This window comes from Equus caballus, chromosome 25 (genome assembly GCF_041296265.1).
Source record: "Equus caballus isolate H_3958 breed thoroughbred chromosome 25, TB-T2T, whole genome shotgun sequence".
Lineage (NCBI taxonomy): Eukaryota > Metazoa > Chordata > Mammalia > Perissodactyla > Equidae > Equus > Equus caballus.
In genome coordinates, this window is record NC_091708.1 from 39,651,607 (window position 1) to 39,677,664 (window position 26,058).

Consider the following 26,058-nt stretch of genomic DNA (forward strand, 5'->3'; position numbering starts at 1 on the left):
GGTTGAGCCGGGATCGCCCCGCCCTCTCCATTGATTCGGGTAGTCCCGAGCGGTGTGGGCAGTCCTCGGGGAGGCCCCGCCCCTCCCGGGTCGCCGTCCGGGCCTGTAACTGGCTGGTGGCGCGCCTGGAGGCGTGGCCAGCGAGGCGGCGCGCGGCGGGGCGGGGCTCCCGGAAGCGGCCCCTCCTGCCAGCTTGCCGGCGCCTCGGAGCCCGCGCTCGCTGTCTGAGGACGCCGGCGTGTCTCCGCGCTCTCCCCGCCGGCCCGCCGCCCGCGCCGGCGCCCCTGCTTCGCGCCCGATGGTGAGCAGTGTGTTGTGCCGCTGCGTGGCTTCCCCTCCCCCGGACGCCGCCGCCGCCGCCTCGTCGTCCGCCTCGTCTCAGGCGTCCGTGGACCCGTGCGGCGGCGCCGTCTGCGGGGGTCCGGACCACCGGCTGCGCCTGTGGAGCCTCTTCCAGACCCTCGACGTCAACCGCGACGGCGGCCTGTGTGTCAACGACCTGGCCGTGGGGCTGCGGCGCCTGGGACTGCATCGCACCGAGGGCGAGCTCCGGGTAGGCGACGCGCACCGTCCGCGCGGGACGGGAGGGGGCCCCGTGGCGCCCCAGCACCTCCGGGAGGTCCGGGCGACAGGTCTGAACGGCCCGGCCTCTTGGGCAGCCCCTTGGAGCTTGGCAGGCCTGGCGGATGGCTTCTTGGGCTGAGTGGAACCCCCTGAGTGACAGGTGGACACCCCATTTGTGCCGGGGTGGGAGTGGGGGCTCCTTCTGGAGTCTGTGGGCGCTTGAGCCGGAGGAAAGGCTCTTCGTGGCCACCCTCTGGGCTTTCTGATGGGCGAAAAGCCCCTTCCTGCTCAGGCTTGCCCCGAAGTAGGGGCCAGGTCTCAGGAGTCCGCCTTTCCTCACCCCCTGACCTTAAGGCTAAGCTTGATGCTCCCTCCTCCCCTCCTACATTGACGGGTTCGTCCATCCTCCTCCCGCGGCACCCCTCCCTTCCCCTCTCGTTTCCATGCCAGCCGTGGGCCCTGATCTGGTTCCTCTCAGAAGCATGTGGGAGTTAAAAAATGGGAACTGGGGTTTCAGGCAGATCCGTGTCGGTGTGGGTGGTGAGAACTGACAGTTCTCACGGCTTAAGCTCATCCCCGTTGACATGCTTATCCAGAAAATGGCATCGTGATCACTTGCAAGGTTGCAGATTAGAGTGAAAGAATCTGGGGGAAAATTCTTCCTAAAGGTGAAAGTGTTGCACACCTAGGAGAGGATATTGTTACTCTGGTCCTGGACTGGGCTCTCAGCCAAGGGGGAAGGGAGAACAGAGCATAGCCATCTCTGGATCTGCCAGAAAGAGGAGAGCTGTCCTTTCTGTCTAAGAACCTCCAGCAGAGGCTGTTTCTTCCCCTGCTGTCTCTCATGGTATGTTTCCCCCCTCACTTTGTATCCGTACCTACCCCTTCCCAAGTATGTCATTTATTGTGTCTTAGCCTGGTTTACAACCTGGAGTAGGACTCCTAAGTACTTTACCCTCTCTTCTAAGTTAGTTCCTTTGGTCCATTGGTTCCTACCACAATTAGAGAATCTCTTATAGCCAAGCATGAAAAAAATCTGGTAAGACACCAGCGAATTAAACCAATTTGTTGGTCGAGTAGGTGTACATCACGTGTTTTTAACTCATGTCCAAGATATCTTGGACCAACATCCAAGGTAATTAACCTACTTAGGATCAACCTAGGAAGACCAAGGGTAATACTATACAAGATAGAATCACTGGGTTAAATCCAAGAGGTTTAGAGACAAGTTTAAAAAAAAATTTCAGTGAATTTTATATAAAATGGTGTTGTGAGCTGGATATTTTCCCACACATTTCTGATGAATAAGTCACCAGAAAGATAGGACGACTGAACTTAGAGAGTCTGTGCCTTATGGGTTCAGGGAGGTGTGGGTCCCGGGGAGCCTCTCTGCTCTTATGAACCTGCCCACTTGGCGTATACTGCCAGGCGCGTCAAGGGCATCTGGCTGCAGGAGTGTGTTTGGTATTTTCACCTTGCTTTGTGCCTCAACTGGAGTCACAGTGTTTTTGCAATTCATGCGCATCTGATAGTGATCCTAATTCATTGTTTTGGCAGTAAATTTCTAAGGGCAAGTAAGGAGAAAGTGATCGTTTTTCTTTCCAGTGTTGAAAGAAAACCTTTTTTTATTAACCAAAAGGAGACTAGCCTCTTGGAGTCACATTGGCTCTAAAATCTTTGACTCTCTGGCTGATCTGAGTCCTATGATGTGGAACAATTCTTTTGTATTCTTTGGTGTTTGGATTTAGTATGGACTCTGATTATTTCTCCAACTCTTTCAGCTGCTGAATAAGTTAAATTATTAGACAGCTTTGAGAGAGACTGGGAATGATCCATTTTCTTTTTTTATTACCTGTAGAGGAGCACAGGTTAGTCCTGTGGTGAATGGTTTAAGTAGTAGAGAGAGAATCTGCCTTTTTGTAAATAACTGGGCGACAGGAAGACACTCTGCCTCATGAGCCCCCATACCACTTCCTGTTGAAATAGTATCAGTATTAGCTACACACAGAAAAAGTAGTGCCGCTGTTTTGCAGAATTAACAAACCCAGAGGAGGATTTGAGGGCCCTTTGGTTTGGTTTGAAATGAAATGCCCATGGGGGCAGGCACTGAAAAACACAACATCAAACTTTGACAGCTGCTTCATGTGACCCACAGGACCAATCTGAGATGCTGGGGTTTGTACAGGAATCAGCTGTGGGTGCTTATCCATGGGTAGTGGATGAACCCGGGGCATGTGACTCCACAAAGCCTCTTGCTAGCTTACAACAGCTTGGGTCAAATTTTTTTTAGAAATGAACCAGCAATTTTCGGCATCTGCCTTGGTTTCAGAAGAAATTGGGACAGTTGAGGAACAATTACTTAAAATGGAAGTGGGCAGAGAAACTGATGGCAGCCAGCCAGGGAAATTTTCTTTGTACAGGGCATATGAGCAAGAAGCCTGTCCTGGGACAAAAGAAGGGAAGGGTTTTTAAAGAAAGAAGAAGGATGACCGCAACAGCAGTGACTTCGGGAGATGAGGCTTCAGCTGGAGCTATTTATAGCATTGCCTATTTAAGGCGTTTTCATGTGACCAAACAAAATCTTTGTCTTACAACCGATTTAAAACGTAGGTTAGAGCCCAGGGGGCCAATTAGAGGAAGAACTCAAGCTGTGTTACATGTAAACAGTTGTCCCTTTACCTGAGGCTCGTGGGGCTCTGCTAAGGGGCTGGTGTTTAATGAAGGTGAAGATTCTAGAAGATGGCGTGGTTGAGTTTGCTGGCTTAGAGACTTGCGTACGCCCCATCTAGTTTGAGCTTCACTTTGTGAAGTAGGCGAGACAGAGATTTCGCCCCATTTTACAGAGCAAGGAACAGAGGTTCAAAAAGACTGTAAACAACCTCCAAACTCATTTGACCACGGAGGAATTAGACCAGAGAAGGAACTGGAACCATCTTCTGATTCCCATTCCACTCGTCTTTAACTATAGTAGTTGTTTCTGAGGGGACATGAAGACATTTCCCACCTGGGCTTTTGGGAGAACTTGAGAAAGATGAGAGCCATTTAAAACCACATCTGTTATTCCTAAAATAGGTCTCAAGATTATCCACAGATTATCCTGTCAAAGAATGAGAATCCGTCCTGTCCTAATTCTCTCCTTGACCTGAGCAGTGTACATGAGGCAATGTGTTGATTTGAAATAATTGAATGGAAGATCACTAATGTCAAATTGCTATGCTTAATCAAACAGTACTGTTGAACTCTATACCTTTAAATGTTTGGCCATTGTGGCGAAGGTATTTACCAAAATAGCTGGACTTAGATAAGATAATGTACAGAAGAAAGAGCCTTTTTCATAGAAAAGGAGTAGACATCGTTGGGTATAATATAATAGCCATTAGAAAAAGAAAAATGCTATTTGCAGATTAGGTTGAATTCATATATTAAACTGATTTTGTTATATTGTTGCAAAATGGGTTCCTGGCTCGAAGTAATTATCATCAAATTAACTAGAAGATTTTAAAAAAAGAATTAATTGGTATTTGGAAAGGTGAAGTCAAGTACCCTGATCTAAGACCAAGTAATAAATAAGAATAATATTTTCGAGAGGGCCTGATCTGGAGCTTCCGTTGGGTGAATTCCTTTGATGTTCAGAGTCATGAATTGTTGAAGTCTTCAGAAACCACAGAGGAATGAGAGAAACAAATATTTTGCTGGTATTCATTTCTAGGCCAGCTGAGTGCAGCCATGAGATAAATCCAGAAAACAAAACTGTGCTTACAGAGGACTAGTCTCATTAAACGAAATCTGGGCAAACTTTTCATTTTTAACTATTTCTTCTTATACTAATGTGAATTTGGCAGGGCCAAAGAATTTGGTCTTGGAAGAGTCACCGGCCATCATAGGCCAGCCCCCCACCCAGTGTGGGGAGCATTCCTCCTGCGACGTCCTTCATGGATGGCCATCCAGCCCATTCCATTGTGGACCTACTCAGGGTCATTGTGAGTTCGGTCTTGTGTCAGACTGAAGTCTGTCTGCTTGTATCTGCTGCCCATTTGCCCCAAGTTTACCTTCAGGAGCAAAAGGGAGAAGTGATCCGAGGGCCCTTTAAGTACCTGAAAACAGCTGCCTTATCTTCCTATAATGTCTGCTGCCGCTAGAAACAGTAGGTTTCATCATGCGTTTCTCACATGATATCCTCTCCACAACTTTCACGGTCCCTCATCTGAGGCAGTGTACTATGGGAGTAAAAGTACAGACTTCGCTTGGAAACTACACTATGTGGAAGAAGCCAGTCACAAAAGACTATATATTATATGATCCATTTATGTGAAAGTCCAGAATAGGGAAAGCTATAGAGACAGAAAGTAGATCAGTGGTTCCCTAGGCCTGGGAGGGGATGGGAACAGAGATAGGAAGGTGATAACTAAGAGGTTTGGAGTTTCTTTTTGAGGTGATGCAATGTCCTAATATTGACCATGACAATGGTTGCACATATCTGTGACTATATTAAAAACCAGTGAACTGTACACTTCAGTGGGTGATTTGTATTGTATGCAGACTTTATCTCAATACAACTGTTTTTAAAAACCCAGTACAGGCTTTGTGGTATAATCCTGGGTTCAAATATTATTTCTGCCGCATGCTAGCTGTGTGGCCTTGAGCAAGATACTCAACCTCTCCAAATCTTGGTTTCCTTATCAGAAACGCGGTGGGATGAATACCTACTTCATCAGGTTGTCGTGGGATTGAATTAGATGAAGTATGGTTCAGCCCGGCGGTGTAGTGGTTAAGTTCACACACCCCGCTTCGGCGGCCCAGGGTTCGCAGGTTCAGATCCCGGGCATGGACCTACCCTCTGCTCATCAGGCTATGCTGTGGTGGCATCCCATATATAAAGTAGAGGAAGATTGACACAGATGTTAGCTCAGGGACCATCTTCCTCACCAAAATAAATAAATTAGATGAGGTATATAAAGAGCCTAGTACAGTGTCTGACACAGTGTTCAACACAAAGTGACATTTTTCCCCCATTGAGTTTTTGAAAATAAGTTGCCCAGAAGTGGTCATAATCATCTCCATTTTTTCCCAGGCTGTTTAGGTGTGCAGTGGACTAGAAGGGAGGAGAAGGCCTGAGGACATCGGTAATAAAGGGTGGTTAGCGCTTTGGAAGAGCAGTCTCCTGTCAGCTAAGAGGGCCTTCCACAGGCTGGGGAGGAGGAATGTGGGTTGCGGAAATTCTGGGCCCTATAGGCACTGGGAAGGTTAAAACAAAAAAAGAAACCCTGGTGGCAGGAGATTTCTAAAAAGCTATCGAGGTGTGGTAGTCACTCTACACATAGGATGGTTTTGGCCCAAATGTTTCCCTGGACGGAAACGGGCCCTTAGGAACTCTGCTCTTGCAAGCCTGTTGCCCCTTTCATCAGCCGTGGATGGTCTTTTCTCAAAGATGGAGTTCTCTTTGAAGTTGTGACAGTGGAAGCTTCAGGCAGAGCTTAGTTCAAACCATTGGAGGTTATCCCACTAAGCGTGTTACCTTGCAGAAGCGGGACTGAGGCTCAGAGGCCGCGTTGGTTGAAGGCAAAGTCAGCAGCAGAACCCACGATGTTGGCTCTGCCCAGTTTAGCTGACACTCACTGCCTCCTATGGCTGTAGGTACTTCACTAGCCCCTAAAGCTTGCAAGCTTTATATGTACAGTTTCGGACATTGACATATCTGTGCGTAACGCCAGCTCGGCCTCCTAAGCCCCCGATGGTGCTCAGGAAGCAGTGCCGGAAATGAGAGGTGCACTCTTCCTCAACATGGGACATAAAGGACTCAACACAACACCTAAAAACACAGATTGTTGTCTTAAAGATGCACCTTTCTTTAAAGTAAATAAATGAATTACAAGGGTAGGACTTAAGGAGCTTCTCACATGCTTTAAACTCTTGGCGGGGTTTCCAGGAAGCTTGGAAAGGAGGTGAGTCATGCCTCATTTTCCCAGGGTCAAGGGGGAAACTGGAAATGGTGGCTGTCCCTGTTCCTGCTGCTGCTTTGTGACGCTTTCCACATTGTTCCATCCACCCCAGGCCTCCTGCTTTCTTTCCTCCAGCCCTCCCTCCCCTCGTCTGGTGTCTGATGGGACTCCAAAACACAAAGAAAACCATTTACATTGTGTGAGAAAACTCTCAAAACCATTGAAATGCCAGTGGTGGGAGAAAAAAAAAAAGTGGGCAGAGAGGGTAGTTTAGAGCCCCAAGAATCAGCACAAACTGTGAAGTCCTTGTCTGGAGCTCTACACAATTGAATAGTCCTGTTGATTAAAACCAGCCAGCTACAGCGCCCACCTTCGTCAGCCTGTTGGTTCTTTCCCCATCCCACATGTAAAACGCTACTGTCACCTTTGCTTAATGCCTTTAGATTGAGTCTGAATCCGTAGGACATTAGAGCTAGAAAGGCTTTCAAGGTTTTTCCAGTTCAGTCCCCACGTTTTGCAGCACAGAGAGGTTAAGCAACTTGTCCAGGGTGTACAGAGGCACTAGTAGGGGCATGATAAGGTCCCTGTGGCAGCCCTTAGTGACGCATTTATAGACACAGTTTACTTTGTTTCTTTTTTCATTCACATCTTGGGTGTGTTCTTCTTGCTAGTCTCTGCTTTAACCTGTTATAAAAGGTAAAGATAGCATCTGGTACATAGTTCCATAGCTAAAAAATGCCTTTTCTGAATTGTTTCTAGGAGCTGGCTTGGTATAAACCAGTTACTCTTACAGAGAATGCTTTACCCCCTGGGCAGCTCTGGTGCGTCTTTGCTGCCGGCAGCTGGTGGGCAGGTCTCACAGTTCTGTCCGGCCCTTCTGGGCAATCCTCCCTGAGTACAGAGCAAGCAGCTGGGGAGAGCTCATTCAGACGATCTTAGTTTTAGAGGGCGATCCTGAAATCAGTTTCCAGAAACTGAAAACAGTTAGGGTTCCTTTATTAATAAATCTACTGGTTTGCCTTTTCGTGTGGGAGAAGGAAGGGCATGAATAAGGATAAAGTGGCTGCAGCAAGCAGGGTGAATGTGTGCCGATGGTTTGGCTCCCACTGATCAATTTTGGGTTGGTTGAGAAATTTTCAGTCATTTTAGGTGATTGGGTATTTACATGCTGGCCTCAATACCATATTCTCCACCTCCCCCTTACACTTGGCATATGTCTAATCTGAAGGAGAATCATGCTCTCGAAAGAGAAGAAAAAGAAGAGAAATTAACGCTGTTCTGTGCAGTCTCTTGCTTCTGCAGAACTTTAATTTACATGTCACAGCTCAAAATCCTACACTTAAAATTGGATTAATTTTATACACTCCTCACTTTGTTTTAGGGAAAAGAAAAAGACATTTTTGTTGGTTGGCATTGACCTTGAACTTGGACCCTCAGTGAGGACTGGCTTTCACCAGCAGTAAGCAGAAGCCATCAAGAGACTGAGTGTTTTCTCTGGAGTACGCTTCTTTCCTCTTTCTTTTCCATGGTCACAGGCATTTCCTTTAGGGAGTTTTTGCTGAAGCTAGATGTTCTGGTTTTACTTCCTAAAATGGAAATAGATTAGGGGATTTCACCTTTCTGTCACCGCAGTTTTGTCATCTTCAATGCCTTGGTCTCATTTGTGCCAAATGAGGCGAGTGCCTGGCTCTTCTTCATTGTGTAATTGTGCGCTGAGTCACCAACAAGAAGGCGTTTAATAGTCCTGCCTTCCATCCTGAAACCTCAGCTGCCAGAGGGCGGTGCTGGACAGCATCTGGGATCCAGGCATTAAGTTCCCAGGTTGGTCCATTTCAGAGAAGGGTAGTCCCTGCCACAGTTGTGCCTCTGAAATAGCAAATCGCTACCATGTATCAGTGTATAAATGAGATCCTTGAAACTCTTTTGCTCTTGTACTGTCCTAAAAGAATTTAAAAAAACAATTTACTCCCTTGCACTTTTTTTTTTTTTGAGGAAGATTAGCCCTGAGCTACCATCTGTGCCCATCTTCCTCTACTTTCTTTGTGGGACGACTGCCACAGCATGGCTTGACAAGTGGTGCGTAGGTCCACAGCCGGGATCTGAACCGGCGAACCCCGGGCCGCTGAAGTGGAACGTGTGAACTTAACTGCTGTGCCACTGGGCCGGCCCCTCCCTTGCACATTTTTAAGTTGACATAAAAAACTTTTTTCTTAAGTTTAATAGCTGCAGAGGATTTAATTTTTGGCATACTGTATATCTGCTTTATATGTTTTTGTTGGTTTGGGTTTTGGTCAAAACTTTAGAGTTTTGTAGATTTGACTCATTCCGTTTATGGAAAATGCCCTCGATATAACTTAATTGGCCCAGCCAGTCCTCATTATTAAATCAGTCCAGCTTTCTGTCAGATAAATCTGGCTTCATTTTTCAGTTAAAAAAATGCGTAAATAATATTCCCTCTAGCAGCATCTCTTCTGAATGTTATAATAATCCTAAGATGGGTAGTAGGTAGATAAACTGGTGGTCGTGTGACATGGGGCATTACCTGGAGTCGGTTGTGAGAGCTCAGGTCTCTATTTTGTAGATTCTTGGAAGAGTGGGTTATTTCTGCGGGTGATTAGCCTCGTCTCAACCAGGTTGTGTTGATGTTTATAAGCTACACTTAGAGGACGGCTATACTGGCCAGCCCTGTCTCTGGATACGGGTGGTCCCTCGTACCCAAGAAAGCTAAGTGTGGTAGGGTTGTATTAGAGTAATTGCACGTAACCCAAAAGAAACTAATGGTCTATCACAGACTGCTGGTTTAGGGGATGCTGTGGTGTAAGGAAAGAGATGTACTGTGTTAACCTACAAGAAAATCAAAGATACAAGAAAAGTACTTTAAAATGAAAATATTGGCAAAGTATGCAATTGAACAAATTTTCGTTGATCTCTGTCTTAGGTGCTGGTCAGGGGAGATTTAAGGATAAATAAGGCATGGTCTCTTCTTCACCTTTCCTTTTTACTTCCTTTCTTCTGCTTACTTTGGGTTTCGTTTGTTCTTTTCTGATTTCTGAGGTCATTGATTTGAGATCTTCTCTGTTACAGGCATTCCCGTCTATTTACCACTTTGGTTGCATTCCACAAATTTTGATATGCTGTACTTTCATACCATTCAAAATACTTTCTAATTTCTCTTTGGATTTCTTCTTTGACACATGGGTTATTTAGAATTGTGTTATTTAATTTCCAAATATCTAGATATTTTCCAGATATCTTTTGTTTTTGATTTCTAATTTAATTCCACTGTGGTCAAAAACCGTATTTTGTACAAGTTGAATCCTTTTAAATTTAGTGAGATTTGTTTTATAGGCCGGAATATGTTCTGTGTGTACTTGAAAAGAATGTATATTCTACTCTTGTTGGGTGAGGTGTTTTGTAAATGTCAGTTAGGTCAAGTTGGTCGATAGTGTTGTTCAGGTCTTGTGTCCTTACTGATTTTCTGTCTACTGACTCTACCAGTTGAGAGAAGGGTGTTAAGATCTCTGACTACACTGTGGATTGGTCTCATTTTCCTTGCAGTTGTATTGGTTTTTGCCTCATGTATTTTGAACCTCTGTGATTTGGTACAAAAACATTTAGGATTGTTATGCCCTCTTGATGAATTGACCCCTTTATCATTATGAAATGACCATGATAATATCCTTTGCTCTGAAACCTACTTTGTCTGATTAATATACCCACTCCAGTTTTCTTTTGATTAATATAAACATCATGTATCTTTTCCTATCCTTTTACTTTTAACCTATTTGTGTCTTTATATTTAAAGTGTTTCTTATGGGCAACATATAGCTAGATCTTACTTTTTTTTTTTATCCAATATGACAATCTCTACCTTTTAATTGGGATGTTTAGACCATTTATACCTACTGTTGTTATTGATTTGGTTAGGTTTAAGTCTACCATCTTATTTATTTATTATTTATTTATTTATTTCTGAGGAAGCTTAGCCCTGAGCTAACTTCTGTTGCCAATTTTCCTCTTTTTTTTTGCTTGAGGAAGATTAGCCCTGAGCTAACATCTGTGCCAGTCTTCCTCCACTTTTTATGTGGGTTGCCACCACAGCATGGCTGATGAGTGGTGTAGGTCCGCACTCAGGATCCAAACCCACAAACCCAGGCCGCTGAAGGGGAGCATGCTAGGCTTAAACCACTTTGGCACAGGGCTGGCCCCAATAGAGCAAATTTTTTTTTTTTTTTTTTTGCTGAGGGAGGTTCTCCTGAGCTAACCTCCACTGCCAACCTTCCTCTTCTTGTTTGTGAGCTGCTGCCACGGCATAGCCACTGACAGAGAGGTGATGCAGGCCCATGCCCGGGAACCAAACCTGGGCCACTGAAGCAGATCAAGCTGAACTTACCCACTAAGCCACCGTGGCTGGCCCTTTGTAATTGTTTTTTATGTGTCCCTTCTGTTCCTTGTTCCCATTTTCTCAGAGTATCCAAGAATTCTACTCAATTCTGATACTATCTACCTGGAGATAGAATCAAATTCCACAGGTCACACAAGGCTGCCCCCCACTTCAGACACCAGTCGCAAGCTCAAGTTGTTGCCTGTGCTTCTGACCAACTGGTTACAAACTGGAGGTTCCAATGGCCCCCTCCAGCTCAGGATGCCAATCCTAAGCCCAGCTCATTACCTGTACTTCCGACCAAGTGGCTCTAAATCAGAGGTTCCCACGACCCCCACCTTAGGTTCAATTAATTTGCTAGAACAGCCCCCAGAACTCAAGAAAATCTGTTTACTCACTAAATTACTGATTTATTACAAAGGATATTAAAGAGTATGAATCAACAGCTGGATGAAGAGATACATAGGGTGAGATCCCAAACAAAGGAGCTTCTGTCCTTATGGAGCTTGGTGCCCAGCACAGTGGCATGTGAAACCATTCTGGTTCCCCAACATGTAAGCTCTCCAGAAAGAAGGTGCGATGAGCTGTCCTTTTGGGTGTTTATGGAGCCTTCATTACTTACTCATGATTGATTAAGTCATTGGCCATTGGCAACTGATTCAACCTCAAGCCCCCCTCCACTCCCCGGAAATCAGTGGGTGGAACTGAAGTTCCAATTTGATAACATGGCTGGTTCTCCTGGCAATCGGCCCCCACCCTTGGGTGGGGTCCAAAACTCATCTTCATTAACATAAGCAAGTCACCTTTCACCTTTATGGCCCTGAAGCATTTTCAGGAACTGAGGCCAAGAGACCAACTATTTTGACAAAAGATGCTCCCATTTCTCTTATTGCTCAGGAAATGCCAAGGGTTTTTGGAGCTGTGGATGAAGACCAGTATATCTGAGAAATATATTTCAATCATCTGAATGACCAAATATCGCAACTTTCTTTTCTCTCCTCCCAGCCTTTGTGCTGTGGTTCTCATAAATTTTTACTTCTACACATGTTATAAACCTGATACTGAACCTCTTAATCTCAAATTTGTGTGCCCAATGCACAGTAAGCCAATCACTGAGACATCAGTGCTTGGAGATAGAGAAAGTTTTACTCAAATTGGCCAAAAGAGAAGCTGGGAGCATGGGTTCTCAAATCTGCCTTAAGACAAGCAAGCAGGGGGTCTTATAGAGCTAAGGAATGTGGCAGGAGGAGTTTTGAGAAACAAAGGGGTAATCCTGTCTCTTTCACTCCTGATGAGCTTCTGGGCAATCTGACTTCTGGGGCCAAGAGTGGCTGGGGGTTGGTTTTCTCGTGATCCTTGAAGGTATTCTCTTTCTTCTATAAAACAAGCTCATAAATCCTTGTGACCTTTGAGTTACCTCTCAGGTTAAACAAGAAAACAGCGAATTGACCAGATTAACTTTTCATAACAAGGTCAAAAGGTAATCTTATTGAATGTTTACAGTCACTGTCAGGTACCTGGTTTCAAACCGACAATACATTGTTTTAAACAGTCACTTATCTTTTAAAGAGACTTAAATAATAAGAAAAAAGACCTTTATATTTACCCACCCAGTTAGCATTTCTGGTGTTCTTCATTCCTTTGTGTAGATTCAGATCTTCATCTGGTTCCATTTTTCCTTCTCCCTGAAGGATTCCTTTAACATTTCTTGTAATGCAGATCTGCTGGTGTTAAATTCTTTCAGGTCTTGTATGTCTGAAAAGTCTTTGTTTTGCCTTCCTTTTGGAAGGTATTTTTCTGGGTGTAGAATTCTGGGTTAACAGTTTCTGACTGGAAGTCCCCTGTCATTCTTATCTTTGTTCCTCTGTATGTAATGGGTCTTTTTTTTTTAATAGTTGCTTTTAAGATTTTCCTCTTTGTCACTGGTTTTCAGAAATTTAATGTGATGTGCCTAAGCGTAGCTGTTTTGTTTTTGTTTTTGTTTTTTAATGTTTCTTATACTTGAGGTTGGTTGAGCTTCTTGGATCTCTGGACTTGTAGTTTTCAATAAATTTAGGCAAAAATCTGGCCATTGTTTCTTAAAGTATTTTTTCTGTCCCCACCTTCCTGGACTCTGGTTATGTGTATGTTAGCCTGTTAGTGGTTCTCCCACAGTTCACTGATGCTCTGCTCATTTATTTTGTTTTTTCTCTGTGTGTTTCATTTTGGAAAGTTTCTATTACTGTGTCTTCAAGTTCATTAATCTTTTCTTCTGCATTGTCTAATCTGCTGTTAAAACCTTCCAACAATTAGGACCCACAACTAAAATATGCAAGTATGTACTGGGGGGATTTGGGGAGAAAAAGCAGAAAGAAAAAAAAAAGAAGATTGGCAACAGTTGTTATCTCAGGTGCCAATCTTTAAAAACAGAACAAAACAAAAAAACCATCCAGTGTATTTTTCATTCAGACATTGTAGTTTTCATCTAGAGTGTCGGTACTATCTCTATTTAACATGCTTGATCTTTCCATTAGCTTCTTGAGCATCTGGAATACAATTATGACTTTTAATATCCTTATGTATGAATTTTATTATATATGTCGTTTCTGAATCAGTTTCAGTTGATTGATTTCTATCCTCATTATGGGTCATCTTTTCCTGTTTCCTTGCATTCCTCTTAATTTTTTATTGGCTCTTATCTTGTTGGTTCCTGGATATTTTTTGTATTCCTATAAATGTTCTTGAGCTTTATTCTGGGGTGCAGTTAAAGTTTTTGGAAACAGTCTGTTTCAGGGCTTGGTTTTTAAAGCTTTGTTAGGCAGGGCAAGAACAACATTTAGTCAAAGACTAGTTTTGCCCCGCTATTGAGGCAAAACCTGAGTACCCTTCCTGAACCTCCCTCTGTTATGAGGTTTTCCGCTCCGGCTGGTGGAAGCAGGAACTGTTCTTAGTGCTATGGTGCCTTGGCTGGTTCCATTCCCACCCTCGGGCAGTCTCCTCGCACACTTGTGCTGTGACTCTAGAGGGCCTGTGCAGCCTGCTCCTCTCTAGTACTCTGTCCTGCGAACTCTAGCTGCCTGGACCTCCCTGGACTCCCAGCTCCATCTCTTCAACATGAGGAGACTGCTGGGCTCTGCCTGAGTGCCCACCCTCTGTACCATAGCCTGGAAACTCCAGCCGGGAAGCTGGGGCAATCATGGGGCTCACCTCATTTGTATAGCTCTCAGGGGCCACTGTTCTTTGTTGCCTGACGTCCAAACCAGTGTTTCGTATATTTTATCTGGACATTTAATTGCTGTTGGCAGGAAGGTGAAGTGGTCCCTGCTACTCCATCTTGGCTGGAACCCCCTGAGTTCATAACTGAGATTTCTCTTAAGTTTGTAGATGGGGGCCCAAAACATCACCATCTCCTCCATTTCACCAGACTTTCAGGGCCTCAAAACAAGATTCATGTTCATGAAAGGGTTCCTTATTTCCTTAGGGTTTCTGGCTCTGGACTGGCTTTTCTGTCGTATTGAAAATGCTTAGTTGCTAAGTGGCCCCTGCTCTCACTAGCTGTCGGCAACGAGCTGTTGGCAACCTAGGTACACTGAGACTTGCGAATTGAAAAAAATACAAAAACAAAAGATTACCAGCATAATTAAGGGCAGACTACAAATAAAGGATAATTAAGACAGGGCCCAAAACAAAAAACTACTTAGTTGCATGAACTCACAATCATTTTCTAGATAACGATAATAAAATACCTAGTAGCTATTGAGTGCTCTGTACTATTCTAAGAGTTTTCTATATTATATGGTTCAGTCCTTAACCAACACTTTGAAGTAGCAATATGGTTCTGTTACCACCCCCATTTTGCTCATAAGGATATTAAAGCACAGAGAGCTAAAGTGGCTTGACCAAGATCATACAGCTAGTAAGTGATGGCAGGATTCATACCTGAGCTCTGGCTCCACAGATCATACATTTAATCAGCACACAAAACAGCTTCTAGATAAGGTTGTTCTGTATATCCAGTGAAGGCAGCTGATCCAGGCTCCTGCAGCTTTGGAACAAGCATTAGGAAGCCCTAGCTTGGCTATCTTGCTTTCTATTCTCATGTTTTCTTTTTAAATAGTTGTTGTATGTATGTATATATGCTTGCATGCCTGTTCATGGGTGCTCATGATTCAGTTTCACAAGATATGAAGATATTCACTGAAAAAAAATCTCCCGTCTGCCTTTCTCTTCTCAAACCCCCAAGTGCCCTCCCTGCCCCAAACCATCTCTCCAATTTTAGTGTCTTTCCAGAAATATTCTTCACATATACGAGCTTAGAAATAAATGGCACCATTCTATCCCCTTTCTTCTGCACCTTGATTTTTTTCATTTAACAAGATATTTTCAAGTCATTCCATAATAGTATGTATAGAGCTGCCTTATTCTTTTTAACAGCTGCACAGGGTTCCACTGCATGGGTGTGCCATGATTTATGAACCCACTCCCCTTTTAAAGGACTTTAAGTTATTTTCAAACTTGTCATATTATAAAGAAGGCTGCAAAAACTATCCTTGTATTTTATCACATATCTGTATCACATATATATCATATCTGTGTATTTGTGATTTCCCACATGTGCAAATATATCTGCAGGATAAATTGCTAGATGTGGCATTGCCACGTCCAAGGGCTTGTGCTTTGGAAGAGTCAGTGGCTGTGACTAGACTGCTCCTCAGAGAGGTTGTGCTGGTTTACACTCTCATGGCAGCAGATCAGGGCGTTTGTCTAGCCATATGGTCCCCAAACAGTTTATTAAACTTTTTTCATGCTTGTGTTGTTAAAATAATGTTATGAGCACCGCATCAAAGGGCCACCTTTTTGAGAGATGAGTAGTTGGTCACTGCATTTGTCTGCCAGTAAATTAACAGATGACCGAAGCTTAATTCCCTTTTGTTCATCATTCACTCAGTTCAGTCTACAGACTTCATCTGTGCCTGTCCTGGATACTAGGGGTAGAATGATCTGTGACTTTGTCCCTGTCCCCAGGCAGCTCATCGTGGAGAGGCAGACACAGAAGTAGCTATGGTATGGCGTGCCTTATGTTACACATGGATGGAGAGAATGGGATAATGGAACAAAGAAAAGTGTTGCTAGATGTCTTAGGAAGTGTTTCCAGGCACTCTTAATCATGTTAAACTTGATGGTGAATGTCATCCTGGAAACGAGCCAGGTGGCGAGGACGAAGTTGGGCTCCTGCAGACAAGCCAGCTGGGCCTGGATTCTGTGAGACTGGAAGCTTGTCTGGAGGTGGCGCCTCCCTGCAGAACTGCCGGCTGCACGCAGGGAATCGGCCGCCTGTGATTGGAGGGATGTTGCCGGTCGGGATAACGAACTTGGTAGTGTCGGCAGAGGTGATTGGCCGCGCCCTGCTGCAGTGAGAATGCAGAGTGGATGCTCGAGTCCTCGCTCGTGTGATGACCATTAGTTGAGCGAGGACAGCTGAATAATTGGGAGCTTGAAGTTGCTTTTGTCTCCGGGAGAGGTCTTTTGGGCTACTGCTTTTTCCTCTTTTAAAAAAGCCAAGCGTTTGATCACCGTTGACCTGCAGAAGTGAGTTTGTATCGAAGAAGCTCCAGCTGCTCTCTCCTGATTGCCAGCAACCCGGCGGGGCTCTCTTAGTGTGAGCTACTTCTCAGGCCGGGCACGACAGCAGTGCTAGCCAATTTGAAAAAGCAAGGAACAGCCACTGCATGCAGAGCTTCCAGCCTTCCAGCCCCCCAGGCTAGTCTTCCAAGCAGCTGAGTAGCCAGTGACCCTTGGTATTGTGGTCACATCCCTCCTCCAAAGTGAACAGTCACCGTTGCGCCGTGCGGAGGAAGCCGTGATGTTGCAGATGCTGTGGGATTTTCTGTCAAGCTTTCTCCCCAGGGCTGGGTGCCACGGCTCCAGGGAGGGGACCGATGAGGAAGTCAGAGGCACCCCAGCTCCTGCTCGGGGAGACCAGATGCCAAGCTTTTTGGGGAAACAGGACGGAAGGGCTGAGGCCACGGAAAAGAGACCCACCATTTTGCTGGTGGTCGGACCTGCAGAGCAGTTTCCTAAGGTAATGGCAACCTCAAGAGGACCACCTGGTTTAGGGGCTGGGCTGGGATCACTGTCCTGGAGAAAACTGGAGCCGGGGAGGAAGAGAGACTCATAAATCAATCGTTTTGGTCTTGGAGACTGGGGAGAAATGTTAGACAATGAGGAAGCCCAAATCTTCAGTCCACAGTCTTTCTGCGGCCACTGTAAAAAGCTTTATTATCCTATTATGACCACTTCAGTGTGACCGTTTGGGGAAGGGAGGTTGAATGCAATTATCTCCGCATTTGTCAGTTTGGCCCCAGAAAGCCATTTGAAAGGAGGGGACAAACGATTACAGTGTGTCTTATGTCTTAGTGTATCCAAACAATGCAGGGGGAACCAAACTAAGCGGGCAACAGAGTGACCCTCCAGAGTTGAACCCAGCTGCCTGGAGGTGGGAGGGCCAGCCTGTCCTGCAGCCCAGAGGTCATACCCCTTGCCCAGCGGGCGGAGGACCCCGCTTACCTTTGGTCTGGGAGGAAGAGGGGGTGGTCAGAGGAGAGGCTGGAGCCCCTCTTGGGTCTGTGGGTCTGCTGAGTGCTAGGGCCTTCCGTCTGTCTCTTGCCGTGAGCGTGGGTTGTCTCATCTGATCCTCACAGGGGCCAAGGCAAGTGGTAATACGCCCATTTCATAGATGAGGAAACTGAAGTACAGAAAGGCTAAGTGATTTGCCCAGGGTTAAACCAGTGAGGAGGGTAGAGCTGAGGTGTCACCCCTAATCTGTCTGGAACTTTGCCTTGATTGCCTCACTGTCGCGTAAGAAGGCAGTCCTTAACGGGACCAGTCGAGTTCTGGGTTTGAACAGAAAGTGCTGTTTGGCAGAGATTTCTCCTGCCTGCGGCAGGAGTGACCTTTTTCACCTCCTGAGCTTTGGTTATTTTGAATCTTTTCTCCTTTCTCAGGATAAAAATCAACTGGAGAAGGGAAGGAGATTCTGCCCTGTGTCTGGCACATTGTAGAGTCCCCAAAGATGTTTGCTGAATTGCTACATTTAAGAAAGAAATGTTTATTTTTCCTTTGCTAAGTGGGAGGGCCTTGTGATGCAACAACTTTTGCAGTGTGTTAAATTGAAGCCTTCGGGAGAATCCTTAGTCTGTGATGGGCTCCTCCCAGGCAGCAGGGGTCTCAGAGTCTGTCTTATGGCTGACCTGTGCTTCGAGAGGTGTCACTTTCTACCCTTCAATCGTTTTAAACGGTCTCAGAAGTGACGATGGCGCTCTCTTTTGTGAGGAACTTTTATCTACTGACCTGCTTGCCTTATTGCCAAGGGAATAAGGGGTTGGCTGGCTCCCCTTTAAATTCACCTACTTTTGACTTTAATAATTAACTGCCCCATTTCCCAGACTTGGGCGGCACCTTTCGCCAGCCCTCCCCCAAGGGTGGCCACGTGTCCGGACTTTCTGTTCCTAACAGCATAGTTCTTGGCCTGCAGAATCAGGAGCTGTGGGGGCTCAAGTTGAGACCCACACCTTCCGGTGGCACTTTTTCCCAAAAGAGAGACAGATCAGCTGGCTGAGGGTGGGGGAGCCCAAAGAGGGAGCTCCATCACCGGTTTAGTTTGAAGCAAGAAAGAAAGCACGTCTGGGCAGTGTGGACTCTGCAAAAGCAGATAAACCGAGAATTGCAAGAGTGTCCGTTTCCAGGGCAGCTACTTTGAAGGTGGGGTTTGGGGTTTGTGGTCATTGGCCGGTGGGGCCTGGCCTCGCCTGTTCTCTCAGGAAGAGGCTTCCAAAACATTCTGGAAACCTCGAGAAGTTCACTTTGGTTCTCAGGCTTCTCACTTTCCCATCATCATGACTTTGTTTTCTCTCACTTCCCCCGTTTAAATATGTCTGCTTGTGAGGCAGGTTCCTGCGGCCTTTTATTCTAGAAACTGCTCCAGTGTTTCCCTTTATCTTTGTCTCAGAGTTAACCCACAGTCGGAGAAGAAAGCTGTTACTCCAGAGTGGGAGGTGCCCTCAGCGGCATTCAAGCCTCAAATCTTGAGGGGCTGTCTTAGAAGCTCAGAGAATTTTGTTCATTGTGTGTCTAATTGCCAAGTGTAGGCAGGTTTCACTGGAAACTGGCTACACTGGGCTGTCATGGCAACGTGATCATCAAATGACACTGCGGCCCCAGCAGCAAATGAGGTTTGAGAGCCTTACGATGGGTGGGGCTAGAACAACCGGATGCTGGCGGGGCTCCTTGGCATATTAATATTTTTGGCTCGGTCTGAGTCATTGCAGCAGAGGGAGCAATAGTTTACGACCTAGTACCGCACTCCCAAAGGCACTGTACCTGTCCTTACTCATGCTATTCCAGCGCTTACAGGAAGCACCTGCTTTTTTGGCATGAAACAGAATAGAGCAAGGAGAGCTTGAAAGGGCATTGGCCGATTTGAGAGTGAGAAGGTGTTCGTGACAGGAACTGCTACTTTGCAGATTAAATGAAATCCAACACCACTGAGTTTTGTGGAATCTAGAGTTGCCGTCATTGTTCCTGAATACTAGTTGCTACAGGAATGGACGTCAGAAGAGAGGAAACAAAAGTAGATCTGTGTCACAAAAGCAGAATAAGAGAGCAGAGAAGAATAGTAGCTAGCAGGAGGGGGAGAGACAGTACGTGACGCCGGGATGTTGAAGAACCCTGTGCTGGAGTGAAACATCAGGATCGCACCACGAGCCCAGCTCTCGTCTGCTTCTTATTTGTGTCTCATATATGGGTTCAGAAGCTGTAACAGATCCTGGTTTTGTTGGTTTTTTAGCTAAGGCTAAGCCTAGACTGCTCAGGCCGCACCTTTCCCGTGCACCTGCCGCCATCCCACGTGCCATGTTGCTTACTGTAATTCTCAGTGTCAGGCCGTAGACGGTCTTTGGAAACTGAGTTCTAAGATCTCTTTGGCCGTGTTGAGTTTGGATGTTATTTTAAGTGGCGTTGTAACAAGAGCCGGGCCCTGGGTGAGGCTTAACATGTCTCCAGGTGTTGGGCCCTGGGCACACCAGGTGACCTCTCCTGGCCTGTCTGACCATCTCCGAGACGGAGGGATGACCCCAGAGCCCCTGTGCGCCCGCTGCCGTGATTCCAGGGGTGGAGATTTGCCTTGGACACTAGGTGCCTCGACATTGGCTGTTGGGAAGAATTCCCAGTTGTGTGTGAAAATGGAGTTCTGCGTGACTTGTGAAAGCAGAAGGATAGGTGGTTTAAATAAATAATCAAACGTCAATTCAAGTTAGTCCAGTGAAGACATTCTGTTGGACTCCGTCACAGTTGCAAAATAAAATTGTTGGAACCCTTTTTTAAATTAACATTGGCATAGAATTAACGTTAACATTGTAACGTAACATCCTGCCAAGCACAAGCAGACCTTTTCAGAGAACATACCCTGACCCCCTGGGTCCGCTGAGTGGTGAGCTTTGTTACAATCCAGGAGATTCCATTCTGTTTTCTCTAGAATACAGTTGTTCTTATTGGATAATGCTTTAATAATTTTTCCTTAGAATATAGAATATAGGTTTCACTTTTATTTGGTATTATTTTCAAATCTCTGCCCAGATTTGTTTTGTAAATACATCATAAAACTCGAGAGTACAAAAAAAATTCACTGGTACAGTTATGTTTACCAAAATTATCTGAAAAATATAGTTTATTAGGAAATGAGCATTGCTAGTTGAACAACTTATTTATTCAGTCAAAATACTTGCCATTTTGTATGGGACTGACACAGGCATCAGTGAAATGAGATACTTCAACAGACCTGTGTAGCTTATTATCGTTTCAGAAGCAAACGTGAATAACTTAACAAAGGAAGGTCAGCATAACAATACAGTATCTTCTGGGGTGGATAAAGTGCCCTGAAGACTATTTGCAGACACTGAGAACAAACCTGAGGTCTTCATTAGCAGTGGTCGTGTCATTCATTCAGAAACTGCTTATATCAGGCACCTTCCGTGATCAAGGCCTGGGCTTCCTGCAGGCAAGGAGGTACAGAGGTTCGAAACAATAGCCTCCTGCTTTCAGGGACCCCAACAGTAGAGATAAGATGTGTGTAAAAATAGCCCCAAAGCAGAACATTCTGGATTGGGCGACTTAAGAGACAGCTGACTATCCTGGATGTATGTGGAGGCAGGAGCAGGAGCAGGAGCCTGCCTGGATGACCCTGAGCTGCCTCAGGATCCCTCGTGGGACCCACCCTAGTGAAGGCCAAGACCCGTTTCTTCAGACTCATCGTCAGCTCTCTTGTAGAAGGGCCAAAATGTCATAGAAGTTATTAAAATCTCTTTCATAGTGTTGTACGTAAGCATTAGCATCTTATTTTAAAATCCTTTTTTCAAGTTCTTGACAAAAGCTTTTTAGTGAATTAGGAAATTTATTTTTGTTGATCCCCAAATGATACCATCCATTTCTATCCATCCTGGCGGTGAGATTCGGTCTGCATTAGGAAGTGGTGCACTGAAGAAGGAACAAGGCGAGACCGGCTCCTTTTCCGTCGCTGTGGCGTGGTCTCTTCCTGCGCAGCACGAGTCTCCGACGCTCTCTGTGGGGCAGGGATGAGGTGGAGGTGGCAGGCTGGCCTGGGGAGGATCCCCTTTAAATCGAGATCAGGTCAGGGAGAACGTACGGCTGTCAGGCACTTGACATGTGGCCATCCAACTGAGGAACTGAATTTTTAATTTTATTTAATTTTAAGTAATTTAAAATTTTAAAAACTTCCGTATCAAACAGCACAGTTCTCGGCCAGACAGCTACGATTATACAGACCTCTCGTGTGTTCCAAGTGAGCGTGGGTCTGAAGACCACGTCTGTGGGTCTACAGGAGGCCTTGGCTGACCCCAGATTGGTGCTACTGGGGGGTGTCCCTCAGCACAGCGACCTTTAACCTAGAATGTCCTCTTCCTGCCCCCAGCGTGTCAGCTCCTCAGCGCTCGTGGGACCCCCTGGGGAGGCCTGCAGGGTAACCGGTTGCTTCTGCAGTGCTCGCATTGCACCTCCTGAGTGGCCTGGAAAAGGTCTCTGGAGCCAGCCGGAACTGTGCCCAGAAGGCCGTGTGGCCAGGGCCCAGCCAGCTCGGGGCCTCTCCCCTGCCGATGAATGAGCCCACAGTGGGGCCACTTTCCAGGATGGCCAGGGACCGGCTCTCGGCCGCCCCCCACCCACTTCTACCCTCTCAGCTAAACCGGGCCTGTTTTCAGGGAGCACTGATTCAACCTCTATTTCCACTTATTTTCTGTTGGGAATGATTTACCAGGGGAGAAAACGATTGTATCGTGTGACGCATGTGGGGACCTTGTAGGAAAACAGGCTGAAGGCTATTTGCTCACTTGGAGGGGTTGGCAGCCGAGGGAGAGGGTTTGTTTGGGCACCATGCCAAGGCCAGGCAGAATGCTCCAAAGAGTTAACTCTGGGGAACAGGTGACTTCAGTCCTGATCTTCACTCATGTCCCCTTGAGCAATCCGACACCTCCTCCAGGGGTCTGTGCTCATTGGCTGTTGGCAGGACTCACAGTGGGTGGACTTTCTCAATTGAGTTAAAGGGCAGGGCCTCAGGAGCCAATGACAGCTGCGCCCCAGCAGAGCTTGTACAAGTTTGCCGGGCCAGGCTGCATTCCAGTTCTCGCCGCCAGAACTTGCTCCCGGTGGTGGCTGAGCAGCCAGCTCCCTGTCACCATGCTCTGCCTGTGCCTGTATGTGCCGGTCATCGGGGAGGCCCAGACCGAGTTCCAGTACTTCGAGTCCAAGGGGCTTCCCGCTGAGCTGAAGTCCATCTTCAAACTGAGTGTCTTTATCCCCTCCCAGGAGTTCTCCACCTACCGCCAGTGGAAGCAGGTCTGTGTGGGGTCGCGCCAGGCTGTGAAAGGCAGCGGGCGTTTCATCGCTGTGGTTGAGTGAACGGATGAGTGGTGGTAGAGGGTACGCATGCGTGAAATGTCCCCACCATGCCACCCACCGAGGGGAAAGAATGTCTGAAATGTGCGAGTTTTCCCCCCATTGTCATGTGGCTATAGCCTATGAAAGGGTGACGTCAGGGGAATGCTGGGCTTTCATGTGACCTCCGAGGAAGGCTGGAATTATAGGGGAGGCACTTGTGGGAGATGGAAAGGAATTCTCTTGTGGGGGCAGAGGGGTGTCCTCAGAAGTACAGGGCCAGGAGAGAGGGACAGTCCAGCTGCTGTGAGGCTGTTCCTCTGAGCTGGGGCCCGAGGCCGGGAGGGCTTGCAAGGGGAGAGGCAGAGAGGCTCCCCGCTGGAGGCCCAGGAGTTGGCCCTGTAGCTGCAGAGGCTGGAGCCGGCAGCACTGTGCCCTGGGTGAAACAAGCCCACATGCAGAGGTGAGGGGGAGCCTTCCCACACATCCTTTCGAGCAGGGAGGCAGCAGAGACGGTTATTGTTTTAAAGGTGAGGAAACAGCTACAGAGTCCGGGAGGGTCGCTTGCCTCCTAAAGGGGCCCCCAGTTTCTCTGTTAATCAGATCCCGGGCTGTCCCCCAGCGAGCGCTCTTGGTGGCAGGGCAGGTCAGATGGTGGGCAGGGGATGGTGGTCTGCATATCCTCAGAAGGAGACAAAGTCACAAAGTAGGCCCAGTCGTTTTGAGGTGGAAATGAGGACTTTGAGAATATTTTGAAATCAGCTGCACTGAGCCTGTCCCTGGGTGCCTGTATCACAGGGCACTCACCCCAATAAGGCACGTGGATCGTGTTGGCGGCAGAACAGCCTGGTTATCAAAGAGCTTCATGCCTAACTTTTGCGTCCACCCTAAATGGCATGTAGATTCTGTTTCCGCTCCTGCCATAAATCAGTGATAACCCTATACGTCATTTGCGTCATGCTTGGCTGAGAGCACAGATGTCTGCAGGAAGTTAATATAACTCCAGCTAGCGGATAAAATACAGACCAGCACCTGTCTCACATTCCAGCCACACCCCCTGCCTTGTTCTTCGGATCATGTTAGGTGACATGGTATCTGTCCGGGCCTCCTCCTACCACGCTTAGTGGCTGAGCAGTCACAAAGAGCCATCAGGCGGTTCAGAGAGTGACCGTGATAGTAATCATTGGAGAGTGCCAGCTGGCTAGTGGTCCATCCATTTCCAAACCCACTGGTTCAAAAGCCTTTGAAACCCATAGTGGTTTGTGGATAGTAAATGTATTTCTAGCTGAGAGAATTGGACAACACAGGAAGACCATAGTCATTTTCTTTAGGAAATTCTTGGTCCTAGTTTTGGGGTGTTGCTGGGTTGGAGTGACTCATGGGTGTCCCCCACCTTCTTGAGATTATCCTGTAGGGTGGTGGCAGGATCTCTAGGGAGGCAGCTCTGGAGTCCAACAGGCCTGGCTTGAATCCTGCCTACCACTTCCCTAGCTGTGTGACCTTGGATAAATTACTTAACGTCTCTGAACTTCTGTTTCCTTCTCTGTAAAATGGGGGAAATGATGGTACCTATCTTCTAGAGCTGTTTGAGAGGGTTCATTGGGCTGCTAGAGGTAAAGCCTTTAGCAGCATCTGTGGCACAGCCCAAGTGCTTGCCATTTTTTGGAGAACTTCCAGTTGCTGAGCATCCAAAACCGACGACAGCTACTGCTCGAAGCTCACCTTTAAGGGCAGGCGTGGTTTTGGAACCTCACTGCTGAGGAACAACGTGTCTCCAAGTCGTCTTGGATCACTAGCCTGTTACTAAGCAGAGCTGTCCTGCTTTTCAGGGCTTGGATGAGGGAGCTGAGGGTGCTTTTATCATCCTGCTCCCCTGAGATCCAAGACTGGCAGTGCCATTGAGCTCACGCCCCGTAGTTACCTGTGGCTCTTGCTGCTTCTCCAGCCTCCGGAGTTCTCTCTGGCAGTGCGTTTGCCAAGTAGGCATTGGCAGAGGCCCGCTCTGCCCCATACCTGCCCCCTGGCCACCCAGTTGTTCTTGGGCTGGTGCCACTTGTGGGGATAAAGAGAGCAAGTTGCAGGGTTCTGAAGGAATCTGGAGCTCCAAGGCCGTCCGCACATGTGGGCAGAGAGCATGTGAGGCTCTGGCCAGGTGCCAGGGACAGCGCTGCCGGGGAGCCAGGCAGCTGACAGGGGCCCTGTAACAAGGTGGTCTTCAGAACGCTTGAAGTGAGAAAGCGCCGAGCTCCCCAGTGTTGGCCTCTGTCTGACGGGCTTCTCCTGGGGGCGCCTCTGTCCTCTTTGCTGTGAGGGAAGCGAGGTAGGCTCTCACTTGGCTTCCGGCCTGCCCTTGGGGATCCAGGTGGTGGCTTTGGGAGTAGACAGTGGAAGCATCTCGGGTCATTGGGCCACCTCTGTTCACGGGCTAGCACAGTTGTTTCCTGCGGACAGGGCACCGTGAGGGACAAGGAAAAGCTGGTGCCTGAGCTAAAGGACAAAACCTTACTGTTGTTTTACAGAAAATTCTACAAGCTGGCGATAAAGACCTTGATGGGCAGCTAGACTTTGAAGAGTTTGTCCATTATCTCCAAGATCACGAGAAGAAACTGAGGCTGGTGTTCAAGAGTTTGGACAAAAAGAATGACGGTGAGCGTTGCCTCCAGAGCCAATGGCTGAGCGGATCCGGGGCTCCCCGGGATGTGGCTCCTGGCTCACTGCCTCTGTTGTTGCAGGACGAATCGACGCTCAAGAGATCATGCAGTCCCTGCGGGACCTGGGGGTCAAGATATCTGAGCAGCAGGCAGAAAAAATTCTCAAAAGGTGAGTGCTTAGCCAGCCTCTGCTTTTAATTGAACAAACATGTGACGAGAGAAAAGTTCTTGGACCAATTCTGTGGCGTCATTCACTGTATTGACCCTGTTTCTCTGAACTTTGGCTTCTGCTGGTTTGAAGGGATTACTGCGTAGCCCCTCCCAGAGAGTAGCTGCTGCCCGGGTTCCAGGTCAGCTTTCATTTGAAGTCACAAATCACCTGGAAACGTGCCTGCTGCCAGTGACCCTTTACGAGAATCACAAATCATTAGTTGGGGGGGCGTCTCAAGTAGGTGAAAGGCGAGCAAGGGACACCCTTCTCTGCCTGGTTGTGAAGGGGAAGGGCTCACGGGGCAGCGCTCACCCCCTAGGATGGTAACTTTCTCTTTAACACTGTAATCAGATGCGCTGCCCCCAGAGACAGCCCGCAGGCCAGCGG

General features: G+C 47.1%; 1 protein-coding gene across 6 annotated transcripts in view; it reads left to right on the plus strand.

Annotated features, from left to right (window-relative positions):
* Positions 1–29: 29 nt before the first annotated feature.
* The window catches only part of SLC25A25 (solute carrier family 25 member 25), a 33,233-nt gene continuing 7,204 nt past the window's right edge, over positions 30–26,058 (plus strand). For 2 of the 6 annotated variants that reach the window (XM_023628978.2, XM_023628979.2), the window contains exons 1-3: positions 14,586–16,948; positions 25,329–25,455; positions 25,542–25,629. In XM_023628978.2, the coding sequence (XP_023484746.1) occupies positions 16,730–16,948; positions 25,329–25,455; positions 25,542–25,629 (434 nt within the window). In that variant the 5' untranslated portion in view covers positions 14,586–16,729. Of the gene's footprint in view, positions 554–14,585; positions 16,949–22,358; positions 22,771–25,328; positions 25,456–25,541; positions 25,630–26,058 lie in introns of those variants that run through there. The other 4 variants (XM_014736048.3, XM_023628976.2, XM_023628977.2 and 1 more) reach the window with 4 other exon arrangements.